Source organism: Vigna angularis, chromosome 6, assembly GCF_016808095.1.
Source record: "Vigna angularis cultivar LongXiaoDou No.4 chromosome 6, ASM1680809v1, whole genome shotgun sequence".
In the NCBI taxonomy this organism is placed as follows: Eukaryota; Viridiplantae; Streptophyta; class Magnoliopsida; order Fabales; family Fabaceae; genus Vigna; species Vigna angularis.
In genome coordinates, this window is record NC_068975.1 from 34,722,420 (window position 1) to 34,736,761 (window position 14,342).

Here is a 14,342-nt window from a genome sequence, read left to right on the forward strand (position 1 = left end):
CTCTAACCGGAAGCAAAGATGAATCTCCACAAAAATTATTTACTTCTAATAATATTCACCCCGGGTAACTCCTGTTTCACACAAATATCCCATCTTGTCTTTCATAAGAAAGGAAGTATTCATTTTCATGTGAAAGTTTAATTCCCAATCCTACTGAAGATTTGGGTTGGCAAACCTCCTCCCAAGCTGCAGTGTGGACCTTTTTCCTGTCCTTAGTAACACTTTCTATCAAGGTCACATAAAGATCCATCCATGTGGATTGCTTGATACATTTAGCAACATTCTTCTAAAAATAAACTAAACCTACATAAATGCACCAGCTATTCAAAGCACCCTGGTATATAATCAAGTATTGTGTCATTTAGAGATCTTACATCAATTAACCAAAAAGATATTAACTTCTACCACAGTAAATCAAATTAAATATTGTGCAACCAAATTAATTTTAAATAATGTAATGGTTTAAGTAAATAATATAGTAATACTTCCCCCCTCTAGCCGAATATGCTCCAAGCCAATATCACAACCAGTTAAATCAATCATCACTGAGGAAGTCGGTAGTTTTGAAAGGGAAATATCACTCAGGCAGATAAAACGTTAGGTAAGTCAAAATGCCTGGGACAGCCATGCATCCAAAAAGTCAATAACAAAGTTAAGCTGCTTAGTATTTTCGAAAAAGGCATTCGTGCATTCAAAAAGTACACAACATATTTATCATTAAAGAAAACGATGTCTTGTAATCACAATTTTAACAAATAAATGTCTGGTAATTACAATTTTAACAAGCATGTAAAAATGCTCTTCCGAATACCTTTTACAAATTCTTTTTGCAGATGGCATATGAAATGGGTTTTGGGAGAAACAAGCAAGTTCAATCGTACAGCATAACTTAATATTCTGCAAATGAAAATTAAACAGGAAATATGTACAGTAAAAGAATGCGGGAGGGCGGAAATGGAATTAATGGTAAAAAAAGTTAGTGGTTCAACTTTATAACACGAGATACCCTTTCAAAGAATATGGGGCACATGCTAGGGCTGAACACGATGTCCTCTTTCATCCATTCTGGCACCACTCTTTCAAATGTACCGAGAGATAAAACATGGTACATCAGCTCTGCTTCCTCTTCGGGGGCTTTGCAAATCCATGATAAACTAAAGGAGTAGCCTATCATTGTTGCAATACAAGAAATAAGTTGTTAATCAAGAATTTACTTATCTGCATTCTGCGAAATGTTAAATGGCAACAACTTTATTTAAAGAACAAGCCGCAATAATACTCTGAAAAAATGAGACCAAAAGCAGCTTTGTCAAAGAATGAGATCAACATATGAAACAAAGGTCTTACTGAACTGAGAATAAAATAAAATAAATTGAATTCCGCATATAAAATCAACTACTTTCTAAAACTCACTATTGTTTGTTTACCACCGCCACCCAGCCCAGTGGAAATAAATATTTTATATTTAAAGATAAATTGTGAGATGGAAGGAAAATTTAACTGGCAAAGGTATCCCGTAACATCTTGTTAGGTCAGCCCCATTCTCTGTCTTAAGGTACAAATAATGTGCAAATTATCTGTTAAGACCCCTGTTAAGACCTGTCAGAGGTACAGATTGTTCTAGCACATACATACTCTTGAGAGCCTATAAAAGACATGAATGGCGAATGCAGAAGACACAACTGCAACACACAACAATCTTACAAGCCTATTGTTCATACTCATTCTGCTAATATTGTAGTTCTGTCTAGTAGTGAGAAAATCATTGTAATATCTTTCACTTTGTGAATTTATTTTCTGTAAGGAGCCCTTTTATAGTTATCTTCTCTCTGAGAGTTATTCCTTTCCTTACCCTTTACTATTGTTTTCCAGTCAAAAGTGACTATAAAGAATACTTGTAATTCTTAATCATAGGAAGATATTAGGATCTGATATCTAGGAGTGACTTTATCAACTTGAGTTTGTTAAGAGTGATATTGTGTACTTAGAGTTGTAATTGTGATTGGTTCTAGTGGACTTAATACAAATCTTGTATATCCTCATACCTATAGATGATCAAGCATTAGACTGTCTACTGCTCTTTGCAAAAGAGAGTCTCAAACTCTATTCAACACCTAAAATCACCTGCTCTTCAGTATCTTCACCCTTCACTTGATCTCTTCACACCGTTTCTAGGCCCAATGAGCATCTATTATCTGTGTATCCATTTTCATGACATTTTTATTTAAAAATAATAAATAAAGAGACAGTTACCTTCCCTCCCTACTTGTACCTTTTTATGAGGGTATTTTTGTTATTTTCACGTAATTTGTATTTCTGTGTATTTGGTTATTTAGTGTGCTTACACACTGATAGAATAAGAGCTAATCATGTTTGTTTCCTTTTCTACTTTTGTCTGTCTCTCTTATCCTATCCTTCGTTATCATATATGTTGACTATCAAACAACAGAATTCCAAAAACTATATCTAGATAGAAACCTTATAGTTAAGCATATTTATTGTTCACATTCCAACTAACTGTAACTCAAACATCATATACGAAATCATTTAATCCAAAATTATTAATTACCACTTGATAGATGCAGTGCAGAAAGGCATATCCGTCCAGTTTGACAGTAAGTGGAAAACTTCATTCCCAGTGCATATTCAAAAAGAACTGGAATAAGCCAGTCACCATGGCCAGTTTCCTGTAAATCAATGCCTGTAAAATGCAATGAAGGATATATAATATACCCCAAAATTCCAGCCAAAGAATTCACACATAAAGCATGAACAACAATTGCTAACACCAACCTGATTGAACATTAGCCTCGCTACAACACTCCAACGGCTATTTCACAACAAAATGTCAGCATATTATGGTGATTACATTTTGCACTCAAACAAATTAAATTCGTACAGAATGCATGTGTGTGTGTGTGTGATTATTCATTCATAAAAAAATAAACACACACTTACATATACATATACATACATATGTGAGTGTGTATTCCATTTTTATGGCTCTAAATGCTCACCGTTCCAGATGCTGTCTCCTTGCAGGCATTGTGCATAGACTCTCTCTCAACAGAATTAACTTGATCGTTTTCAAAAGATATAAACCTTGCTTCGTCCTTCAAAGCATTCTGTATTTTACGTTTTCTAGTCATTCTTACAGATGATCTGTTAGAGTTAGCCTTAAACTGATCATCTACAGCTATGATCCTACTGCTATTATTTAAATCATGAGATGCTCCTTCCTGGCGAAGCTGCTGCAATTTCTCCACTTCTTCAGAAAGAGCTTTATCTTCCAAAAGTTCACACCCAAATCATTAATAGAGAAGAATAAATGAAATAGACATACATTTAAGGATAGACATAAGGAAACAGAATGATGAACTTAAATTCACAAAAGATGAATTAGAATCACCATCAAACTCCAACATTGAATATAGATTCCCACAAAAGTTGCAAAGCAAAAGATTAACCACATGGTGGTAAACAACAAGCCTTGTTTTCTATTTCAAACGAGGAATTAATCAGAAAATTATGAAAAGTAATTAGAGAAATTCCAGACTCAAAGCAATATGCTAAAACAACGTTACTCAACTTTACAAGACCAATTCAGTAAGGTGAGGTTTCACCCAACATATATACTATAATTTGGCCTATCTCTAATTGGTGTGGGATTTCAACACACTCCTCACACTGAGAATATTGAGCATGGGAATCGAGAAGGGCTTGATAGTGCATGACATGATAGGCTTAAATCTCGACTAGAATACAGTCTAATGACTTAAGTCTAATTCAACTCTACAAGATTGACTCGGCAAGGTGAGGTTTGTGGTCTTATCTCTAGCCTATACGAGATCTCCAACACAAGATCTCCAACACAGGAAAACATACGATAATTAAGGACAATGTAAAAAGTGTTATTTTCAACAACTACACTGGTATTATTAATACCCGTCTGCATCATGAAATAAAAGAAAAAGAAAAACGTGTACTACAATTACTTAACAAGCAGTTAAATTTAATTTGAAGAAGCAGAGAGAGGACGGAGAGTCTCACTTTTGTGGCTTTCCTCCATCAAAAGCATCTGATAGTCCGCTAACTGGTTGTCTTTGGCAGCCCTGACGTACACATTTCGTAAACAAACGAAAGAAATCCAAAAAAAAATTGAAAAAAATTCAATATGGGAAACATACCTTAGCGAAGCGAGCTCGACTCTCAAGTCATTGACTTGTCCAAGAAGCTCTTCCTTCTCGGTCTTCAAATGCTCTATGACCTCTTCTGCAGCTGCAATACTCGAAATTCACAACTCGTTGGTTGTTTCAGGGAGAGAGAAGTGACGGGGAAAGGAAAAAATAGATGGAGAAGAAACGTACCAGACAAGCAATTGATGAATTTAAGCTGTTGTTCTTCGTTAAGGTGTTCCAAATCAGATAATTTCTTAGTCTAAAAGGAGAAATAATAAAAAGAATCAGTAAAAACGCCTGATAACCTGTTTCTAGTTGGTGATGAAAGAAAGGTGAATTGCAGAAGAAAATTACCTTGACTTCGGTGTACTTGTCATAGAGCTTCGTGTAGAGAACCTCCATTGCGCGCACAAACTGCACTGAGTTAATTTGAATTTGAAGTTCTGAACAATATAGATCCCACGAAACTGTAGGACCAAAAGAGATTCAAATAAAACCCGCAAAACCCGATTAACTGTGGTAGCCCGATTCAGTTCTTATAATTTGGACTTCGAACAATGTCCACTGAGGGAAATTTACTAGGCCCACTAAATTGGGCCATTTTCATCCCCAATTTTCTTTGAATCCTTCGTCCTAAACCTCCAACATTTCAACGTCTCATTCTATATTTTCAAAAATTTCAATTTAATATTGCAACTCTAACTTTTTCAAAAAATTTATTTTTAACTTTCTTCTCTTTTTTATTAAACACATTTTAATAACTATCTTTTTATTTTTTTTCTCTTGACTCTACACCGACTTAATAATAATTCTAATTTAATTTAAAATTTAAATATTATTTAATATAATTTTATATTTTAATAATTATTAAAATATAATTTATATTATAATCATAGCTATATTAAAAAAAATAATTAAAATAAAAATAAAAATAAAATAATAATAATAATAATATAAAATTTCACTTAATATATTCAAATATATTAAATTATATTAAAATATTAAAATAAATTAAACAATTATTAAATTATAAATAAAAACAAAAATTTTTAAAAACTTGTTATCGAAAATCAGTTTTGTTTTCTATTTAAAGTTTAATCAATATTTAATTTAATTAAAAATTAATGCATTATTTATTATATTTTTATATTTTAATAATTATTAAAATATGATTTATATTTTTATAATAGTTTTATTAAAAAATAAAAATAATAATAACTAAAATAAGAGTAAAAATAATAAAAATAAAAATTATATTAAAAATAATCCCACAGCGGCAAGCACACACAAGCTTACACAAGCTCTTTTTCCTCTATAGCATTTGAGTTCTTCCTTTGCCTATACTGTTACATTATTTCATTGTTTCATTGTTTCATTTTGCTGTGAGAGTGTGGTGGAGTTTCATTTTGTGGTGTGCTTAGTGAAAGATTACAAGGTTGGTGGTGATGCAAGCAACTGATCCAATTGTCTTGGTGGTGGTGGTGCTTGAACCTTAAAAGTGAGCATCCGTCAGCAGATATAATATCCGTTGAAGGTAAAACGGACGTGGAAAAGATATCACTCATTCAGTTGAATTGAATTCACTGTTCATCACGACAATAATATGCGCATGACAGAACCTTTTCCTCTGTGTCACTTCTTTCTTCTTCTCCTTCCATGTGGCTTTGTCGGCGGCGACACACCGTCGCGGGAGGTGTGGTGCGTGGCCAGGAACAACGCGGAGGATGCGGCGCTGCAGTCGGCTGTTGAGTGGGCCTGCGGCGCTGGCGGGACCGATTGCGGATAGATCCAGGGAGGAGGACCCTGCTTCGACCCTTCCAGCATGAATACGGCGTCGTACGCTTTCAATGATTATTTCCGAAAACACGAGATCGCCGAAGAGAATTGTAACTTCGGTAACAATGCCGCCATCACCTCCTTGAACCCCAGTCAGTTTTCTCTCCACCCCCTTAATCCTTTTTATCCTTCACTACTTCAATTTCAAATCCCCTCCAAAAAATTTCTCATCTTTTTCTATTTTAATTTTTCAGGTTTCGGTAATTGCAAGTTCCCTTCTAGGTAGGTAGTAGAAGCAGTGATCAATTGGGCTCAGTTTTTTCTTTTCTGTTTTCAAAATTTTGGATTCTGAAAGTTTAAGGCTTGTTTTGAATGTGATGCAGTTCGATAGTGAACAACGGAAACCTCTCGGGATCCGCGTCATCGACAGATCGATGCCCGGTGAAGACACAAGTGGGTGCGGTGGAGTTGTTCGGAGGTGGTGGTTTTGGCCATTTGTTATCGCCGCTCATTTATTCTCCATAGTTTCACCCTTACCCATTGTTTAAGGATAGAGATCTATCTATTTCGGATTTGTAGATTTACTAGCATAGTTCAAATCAACATTTGTACTTAATTTAAATCAAAGGGAGTAAATGTAAGGTTGTGTTATGAACTATGGTCTCTGTTTTTGGGAGGAAAGTTAGTTCATTTTTTTGTGAGTTTTGTGTCATGTGATTCTTCTGTTCTTGAAATGCAATATGCAGATGTTAGTTTTACTCGTGCTGATACGATTAAAGTGAGTTATTGATAGCTATTTTAAATGGTTATGGTGAATCTTCCATTTTTCTCTCTGGGGAATTAGTCTGTTTGTTCGTGAAGGTGAAATACCCATTTTCCAGTTAAGTTGTGGTATGAGTTAGTGAGTCACTAAAAACAGAATAAAAGGAAACATCAGTTGCACTTTAAAATATGGATTCATGGACACTGTATTAACACTTAATAAACTTTTCAAGAGAAAAAAAATTATAAATTTATAAATTATTTGATGTAATAAAGAAAGAGATAAAAAGAAAATTAAATATAATAAGTGTAGACAAAATCAAGGTATGGGTCTATCATTAATCTTAAAGTAATCTAATACATCAGTAATTTTCTTCCACTTTTTTATTTTTATATAAGAAAAATATTCTATGAAGGAAATTATATAAATTATTGGCATATTAAGAGAATAAGTAAAGAATTAGTAAAGCACTTGAAAAGCTGATGGTATAATATAACGTATTTTTTCAAGTGCATAAGTTGATAGATTCATGGTATGGTCGACGGAAATGGATATTCGTTCAAGGCCAAACGGATATCTCACATCCATTTTGACATTCGCGGGTTCTATTCAGACGACCAACAACAACAATCGTGCATAAGCAGCAACACAATGAAATCAAATCCACGTTCTTCCTCTACGCTCCTCTACATCAGGAATCAACACCAATGAAAGTAATGAAATCAAAAAGAGAAATGGGAAAGAGAAGAATGAACAAAAAAGAAAGAGAAAGAAGAAAAAAAAACTCAAATGAAAATGGAAAGAGAAGAGAGAACATGTGAGAGATGTGGTGGTGGGAGTGCAGCTGCTACACGAGTGAATAAGTGAGGTAAAATTAAGGTTTTGATATATATTAAAAGATCTTAGATGGTAAAAGTAAAAAAATTTTAATGGAAAGATAGTTTTAAAAATAAAATAAATTCAGGACATGGAGGAAGTTAGGGATGATGATGGACGGAGCAATATCCATTTTCTTTTCTTCTTTATATCATGTCATTATTTAACACATAATATCTCAAAAAAAATAATATAACCTCTCAGATAAAATATAATATTAAATTCTCAAAATAATTATAAAATGTACTATTATAATATTTTGTATTAGAAAGAATAAAATAAAAATAAAAAATGTTTTTTAATGCACTAGTACGTGGAACGCCCAAGTTACAACAACTGTATTACTTCTTTGAGAATGTAAATGGTTCTTTATCAGTTTGTTACAAGGTATCCACAAAAATTCATTGCATAATATGGTGGTCGTCTTCCATTATTTTACATCCAAAATAATTTTCAAGTCAAATGTTAAATAATTTAAAGTGTACCAGAGATGAAAGTCTTGTATTATTTGTGAGAGCAACCTTACTAAAATGATAATACAACTTTCAAATATAAAGAAAACTATTAAAATTATAATAAATAAAAATAGTATATTATGATATATCATTAAAATTATCTTCATTGTAAAAAATATTATAAAAATAATATTAAATCTACAAATAAATAATATTATTATGAAAAATATTAGGTTAAATATATTTTTAATTCCTAAACTTTAATTTAAAATTTAAATTTGATGTTTCAAATTTTGATATTCAAACTTTGTGTCAGTTTGCAACGTGGTAAGAAACTAAAAATATATCATTTATTTTTAAAGTTTAAATATCAAAATGTAAATAAAAAAAAATTCCAGTTTTACATCAAAAGAACGAAAATCATATTTAAACAAAAAAGTATTGGAAAAGCAATGGCTCTTCTAACAAAAACAAGTTATTAAAATTATAAATAAGTGTTAGTTGGTAAGTATTTTAGTTGGAAAAGTGGTAAAAAAAACAAAAACAGGCCATGACAATTGATTAATAATAAGGTCGGAGTTTGAATTAACAAATCACCTTAGATTGAGAAGGTTGTTCGTGATTTCATGTGCTCTTTGAACGGAATTCTCCCATACTTGCAGAACCGTAGCATTGCAAGCAAGCAAATTATTTGGTGTTGCAGGTGGGAACCATTGATTCAATATGTAACAGGGCAAGGAACTAAGAATATAGATAGAAGAGAGGAAACTGATTGTATTTTTTTCCAATGAATGCTGAACAGTTTATGGCCCAGTTTTTTTCTCCGCACCCCAAAGACTACTCAAATTAAGCATCTGGATCCAACTGTTTCGAAATAGTAACTTAATTTGCATTAGAGAAGGATAGACATATCCTTAACAAAAATTACTTCACTGACCGAAGACCTTTGCGTTTTGATTCACTTTTATTTAAAAGGGCATTTAAGTTGCCAGCTCAAAATTTACAAAGAACATGCAAGAGGACCACGAATGAAGGCTTTTTTTAGGGTGAAAAAACACAGCTCTGTGTAGTTGATGAAAAGCTCAAGTGTTGTTAGGACTAAAAGAATGCAACAAAAGTAATTAACTCAGCTGTGATTAGGTAACATTTAAGAAGTCTATATATGTATAATCACGATTTTAAACCACAGAATAGGAAAATAATTGCATTACATGTTACCAGATTGGTATGGTAATAACAATATAAAAAGGTAAATGGACATAATGTTGAAGTGTAGCAAGAGCACATATTCCTCCTACTAATTGGAGTACAGTTGGCCTCATTACATTCTCTACTTTCGCGCTTCAGCCTTCTTCTGCTCTTTAGCTGAAACAAATTTACTTATTAGTTTCAAGCTTTTGGATATCGAAATAGAGTTAGCAGAAGAAACAGTATTCAGAGACTTAAGAGCTAACCAGCTTTCTCTTCTTCTCTCTTTTTAGCAGCCTCTGCCCTTTGCTGACGTATAAGAGCTAAACGTTCTACAAGACAGACAAACTAACCATAAATCATTGGGAAACAATACAATAGCCCTCACAAAACAACCACTTCAATCTGCAAAGCATATTTTATTTTACAGAACTCATACAGCTCACAAAGTACCATATCAATCAATAGTTTACATAAGTCATAATAAAATTAATGATAATACCAACAATCAAAGACAAGAACTTAAACAGAAAAGGACGAACGAATCTTTCAGAAACAATCGTTGACTGTTTCAAATGCTACTGGTACCTAAATCTTTCTTTGCTTGTTCTGTTTTCCCTTGCTCTTGCAGCCTCATGTAGCGCTCATGGGCTCTCTGTTTCTCCAGCTCCTCTCTGAAAACAGATGTGAAATTTAAATATATTAAGAAAAAATGTTTCAGAAGTTTCACTTTCAATATTCCCACAAAGATAGGAATTGAAACAACTAGACGTAATAATGTTCTGCACCCTGTTTAATAATAAGCAATACACTCATTGATGATACTACGAATTATACAATACTACAAGTTTTGTCTCCCTTCTGTGTTCCATTACATACAGGGTGGTGGAATTGTGGATTCGTAGCAAGATCACTAGGGAAGATTATGAAATCGAGATATTCCTGATATTCTGTAAACTGCCCTGCAGGTCAGGTTGTACAATGTGGAAGTGAGAAAGTGAGTTAGGAGTTCCCCAAATCTACTCTACTCCACATCATGGTAATGGCTTTTCTCCCATATTTTTACTTCATTTTGAATCCATATCTCTGTTTTTTCTCTTGTTTCAACTTCAAGGGAAGCATTTACTCTGCTCTCAGTGAATTGGGCTTTCAGTTCAAGCTCATCACTATTCTGTTTGTTAACAGCTATATATCCCTGAAATACTATGCTCATTATTATCTCTTATTTCACTTGGGGTGGTGGCTTAGGGAGGTTATCTGTTGGGGCCCTGTTAAAGATCAATGATGGAGGCTTGGGATGTTTTTGTTGCCATATTGGAGTGTTCGTCTTGTGGCTTTATGTCATAATAAGTTTAGCTTACATTCTGAGTTAATGACCAGTAGTCAAAACCCTATCCCTTTTCAACTTAATTCTAACGTTTTTTGACTTAGCGGTTAATTTTCAAATGGTATAAACAAAAGGCAAAAGTAGCTAACCTTTCACGCCTTGAAAGTTCTGTTGTTTTTCCAACCTGTAACACAAGAAAATAGCATTATTCTTCCAACTTCCAGAAAAATGTCTACATGGGAAGACCGAAAACAGAAAATTGAACTCACATCAACATCTCTGGCCTTCACACTCTTTGGCTTTACCAAGTTAGGATTTTCAATCTCAATAATCCCTTGAGTTCCTTTTTTCTTCTGCATATATTACATATCGATGAAGTTAAAATAGTTAGGATGGCAGCAGATCATATAAAGAAACAAGTCCTCGCTTAAAAAAATTAAAAATTCAATCCATCTATATTAGTAATTGCTGCAAAATACTAACCGAAGATTCTTCTTCAGATTCTTCTCCAGATTCATCCCCAGATGCTTCCTCAGATTCTTCCTCTACGTGTTCAGCTTCTTTCTAATAAGTTGTAAAGATTATGAAAAAAAAGTTATAAAGAACATGGAGAACAAATTAATTCATATCATGTATATATAAAAATTAATTGTTGCCATAGATGGTCTACGGAAAGAAAAACATTAGTGTGCTAGTGATCACATGTGTCTGTGCTATGAAAGAGAGGTGCAAAATGAAGAGGAATGGATGCAGAAGAAAACCTGTTTAAAAGTTCGAGGCCGGTTAGAGGTTCCAGCAACTGCAGTAGTCAAAAACAAAATTTAAGTTTCTGAAAGTGCTTTTTTAGTCTATCATTACGAAATATCATTTTTCTGTTTCTTTTTTTATGAGGGGTAGGGGGCCAAAAGAGCGGTGGCATCAACAAGAATATTTTCAGCAAAGTTTCAAAATAAAGGAATTGGAATAGAATTTAAAAACTAGTGATGCCTCCACAAAATATTAGCATACTGGAGCATAAATACAATGACAGTAAATGCCAACAATAAAGCATTTAATTTCCCAGCATGCGATAATATGTGACTACCCCATACAAAAAAGATACTAGAAACAAAAAGCGCATGGTATTGAACTGAGATATTATTTTACAAGCAATCACAGGGTTCAACTAAATATCAATTTCTTCAACCGCAAGTATTATGCAAACCTACAAACAGTGCAAAATTCTAGAGCTTTCTAAGATAAAATCCTTTATCTGCCCGATGTCTCAGTTCCACATCTACGATCCAAACCTTTTCTTCACAATATCCACTTCATAAATGCAAATTCAACAAAATCTAAAAAGAAAACGAAATCGCAAGACAACTCCACAAAGATATCTAAAAGTTATAGTCCACAATAAGGAGAGTGACAATTTCCTCATTTGGAGTGGCCCAAACATAAACTCATTGAAACACACCAAAAATGACAATCTCAGCAAACTAAAACGGTCATTAGTACTTATTTTCTCCATTAGCATTCATGAAACAGTGGTTACCGTTCCCTCTCCATCATATAGACATACAATTTTCCCTGATCATCAAAGGCCCTGACTCGCGTTTATTTACAGCTGTAGTCACTTCAAAGTTTATGGGGAAAATCAAACAAAGCAGCACGGTACTCAACAGTTATTAATCCAAACAAATGAACAGTAATAGAAATTCATTTCAAACAAAAACAGATATCCAGAGTACCCAACCGGGGAGTCTCTCCAGATCTAACAATCCCAACAAATTCCATTTCCACATCAAAACATTCATGCACCACCCACATCCCGCTCTACATAAAAACAACAAGAAAATAACCCCTAATAGTTCACAAGCATATTTCACAACAAAAAATAACTATTTCATCAAGGTTATAAAAATTCCACTTTAAGGGCCAAAGGCGTAATCTTTTTGCAGGAAAAGGGAAAAGGGACTCACGGAGATCTTCCGGGGTGGAGAACTGGCGGCGACCGGTGGGCTTGCTTTTGTATTTTCCTCTTCCCATCTTATCGTTCAATTGCACCCACGCTACGCTACAATTTTCGAATCAAATTCTTCTTCCTTCTGCTATATTATGAGATTAAAGTTTGACAACAACAAAAGGAAGATGCACTCTCTTCCCCTTTATTCCAAATTCCAAAAACCCTAGTTAAACTCCACATAAATTATGTAAGATATTATATATATTAAAAACACGAATTTAAACTATTGACTTTTTATTTATTTTAATTTTTTGTCCGCTTGCCTTATTTTTAGGTCCGTAATCTTTTTTTTTTTTTTGAGAAAATATAGGAGTTGACCCATTGATAGAATTTTTTATTTGGGTTAATCTAAATGGGCCATTTGGGCCCAATAGCTACAGAACCATGATCTTCAACCTAAACCCTAAAGCCCCTTCTTCTCTCTTTCTGCGACTCTATCAGTGAATCGATTCCAACAAGCATCGAAGCTCGGGAATTGAATTGAATTTCTTTACCTAGTAAGTGCAAAAACTTTTCTCTTTAAATTGATTTAGAAGTTCGGTTTTTTTGGTTTAATTGTAATTTTACATGAAACGGGGGAATTTGTATTTTTAAATTTGAAGGTGGTGGTGGTTGCCAAAAGATTTGCTGACTTTTTAGACTTCTGTATCTTTACCCTGTGATTTATTGTCGATTTTACATTCATGGTCTTTCAATTATCTGACCTTTGCATTTAAAATGTTTGATGAAATGTGTTTGCAGGTGGTGAGGTTGCAGATTGGAAGAAGATGAAAAAGGGTGTTCATCCACAGAAGCAATGGATATCCTACGTTACACAAACAGGTAGGTTGATGCATGTGATGATGACAAAGATACACCCTGTTGGAAAAGTCTACCACTTCCGGGCTAAGCGTCAAATGGCCGAGAGTTTAGGACAGATTGCTAAGTTCAGACGCCGCTTTGGTCTAGAAAATCAAGCGGCCAATGAAAAATAACAATTTCAGTGGGCAGAAGGAACTTTGGCTTTTCATTTTGGAAGAGAATAACAGGTATATTGGTGGTATACTCTCAATCAGGTTCTTTTGTAGCATTCAACATGTCTAGTTAATCTGCAGAAATGTTTCATATCAAGTGATGTCTTTAGCAGTTGATATTTGCTTGTGGGTTTATTAATGCAAATTCAAGCTAGAGATCTTTGTCGACTCTTTTGCATATTACGAGGAAATTTATTGCTGGGCACTAGGTTAGCCTGATGCTTATGTTGAAGGGTGAAATTGCTAGTTTGAATTGAACAACGGTATCTAGTGATTGTTTAGTTTCTTAGTATAAATCTTGTCTGAAACAACCATCTGCAATATGCCTATTTTAATTTGTTCTTTGATCGGCTCTCTATTATCTGGCATTATCTGTGTCTGTTTAGAAGTTTTAGAGAAGGTTAAGAATTACCATATTTTAATCTTGCATAACATCCCATGATTGACAATGGAGGAAAATATGGATTATTTATATGGTAGGATAAGTTTCCTGCAGCAGAATATGATTTTTGTACACTGTCAAGTCAAATTCAGCTTATGCACCAAAAGAATATATCATCAATATTTATTCTCTCATAAGACTCTTAGCTCTTATTGTTACCAAGCCACTTCCAATAATAAGTGAGGAAAATAGAATAACAAACCAAATATGTAGTGACGTGCAAAAATTCGAGTTATCTATTGCCCTGTATGCAATTATATAGGTGTAATATCACTTACATGGTTCTTTAAAATCAAGGTTTTGTTGTGCTTTGGTTGAA

General features: G+C 33.6%; 3 protein-coding genes and 1 pseudogene across 4 annotated transcripts; 2 read left to right on the forward strand and 2 right to left on the reverse strand.

The window, feature by feature from the left end:
* Positions 1-937: 937 nt before the first annotated feature.
* On the reverse strand, positions 938-4,801 carry LOC108342294 (uncharacterized). 2 transcript variants are annotated; one of them, XM_017580052.2, is made up of 8 exons: positions 4,533-4,801; positions 4,368-4,437; positions 4,188-4,278; positions 4,051-4,112; positions 3,018-3,280; positions 2,794-2,830; positions 2,570-2,701; positions 938-1,167 (listed from the first exon to the last, which is right to left on the reverse strand). In XM_017580052.2, the coding sequence occupies exons 1-8, from the start codon at positions 4,578-4,580 to the stop codon at positions 977-979; spliced, it is 894 nt and encodes a 297-aa protein (XP_017435541.1). In that variant the 5' UTR covers positions 4,581-4,801; the 3' UTR covers positions 938-976. The 2 variants fall into 2 exon arrangements, with proteins under 2 accessions (XP_017435541.1, XP_017435540.1); XM_017580051.2 differs by having other exon boundaries at positions 3,018-3,286; positions 4,533-4,799.
* Positions 4,802-5,480: 679 nt separating this feature from the next.
* Positions 5,481-6,655, forward strand: LOC108342560 (PLASMODESMATA CALLOSE-BINDING PROTEIN 5-like; annotated as a pseudogene).
* A 2,529-nt stretch (positions 6,656-9,184) lies between these two features.
* Positions 9,185-12,754, reverse strand: LOC108341196 (uncharacterized). Its single transcript, XM_017578862.2, has 8 exons — positions 12,525-12,754; positions 11,325-11,362; positions 11,047-11,127; positions 10,833-10,916; positions 10,713-10,747; positions 9,825-9,910; positions 9,503-9,568; positions 9,185-9,413 (listed from the first exon to the last, which is right to left on the reverse strand). The coding sequence occupies exons 1-8, from the start codon at positions 12,589-12,591 to the stop codon at positions 9,379-9,381; spliced, it is 492 nt and encodes a 163-aa protein (XP_017434351.1). The 5' UTR covers positions 12,592-12,754; the 3' UTR covers positions 9,185-9,378.
* Positions 12,755-12,912: 158 nt separating this feature from the next.
* On the forward strand, positions 12,913-14,154 carry LOC108342319 (uncharacterized). Its single transcript, XM_017580076.2, has 2 exons — positions 12,913-13,065; positions 13,310-14,154. Exon 2 carries the CDS (start codon positions 13,336-13,338, stop codon positions 13,540-13,542), a length of 207 nt encoding a protein of 68 aa, XP_017435565.1. The 5' UTR covers positions 12,913-13,065; positions 13,310-13,335; the 3' UTR covers positions 13,543-14,154.
* The last annotated feature ends 188 nt before the right edge of the window (positions 14,155-14,342 follow it).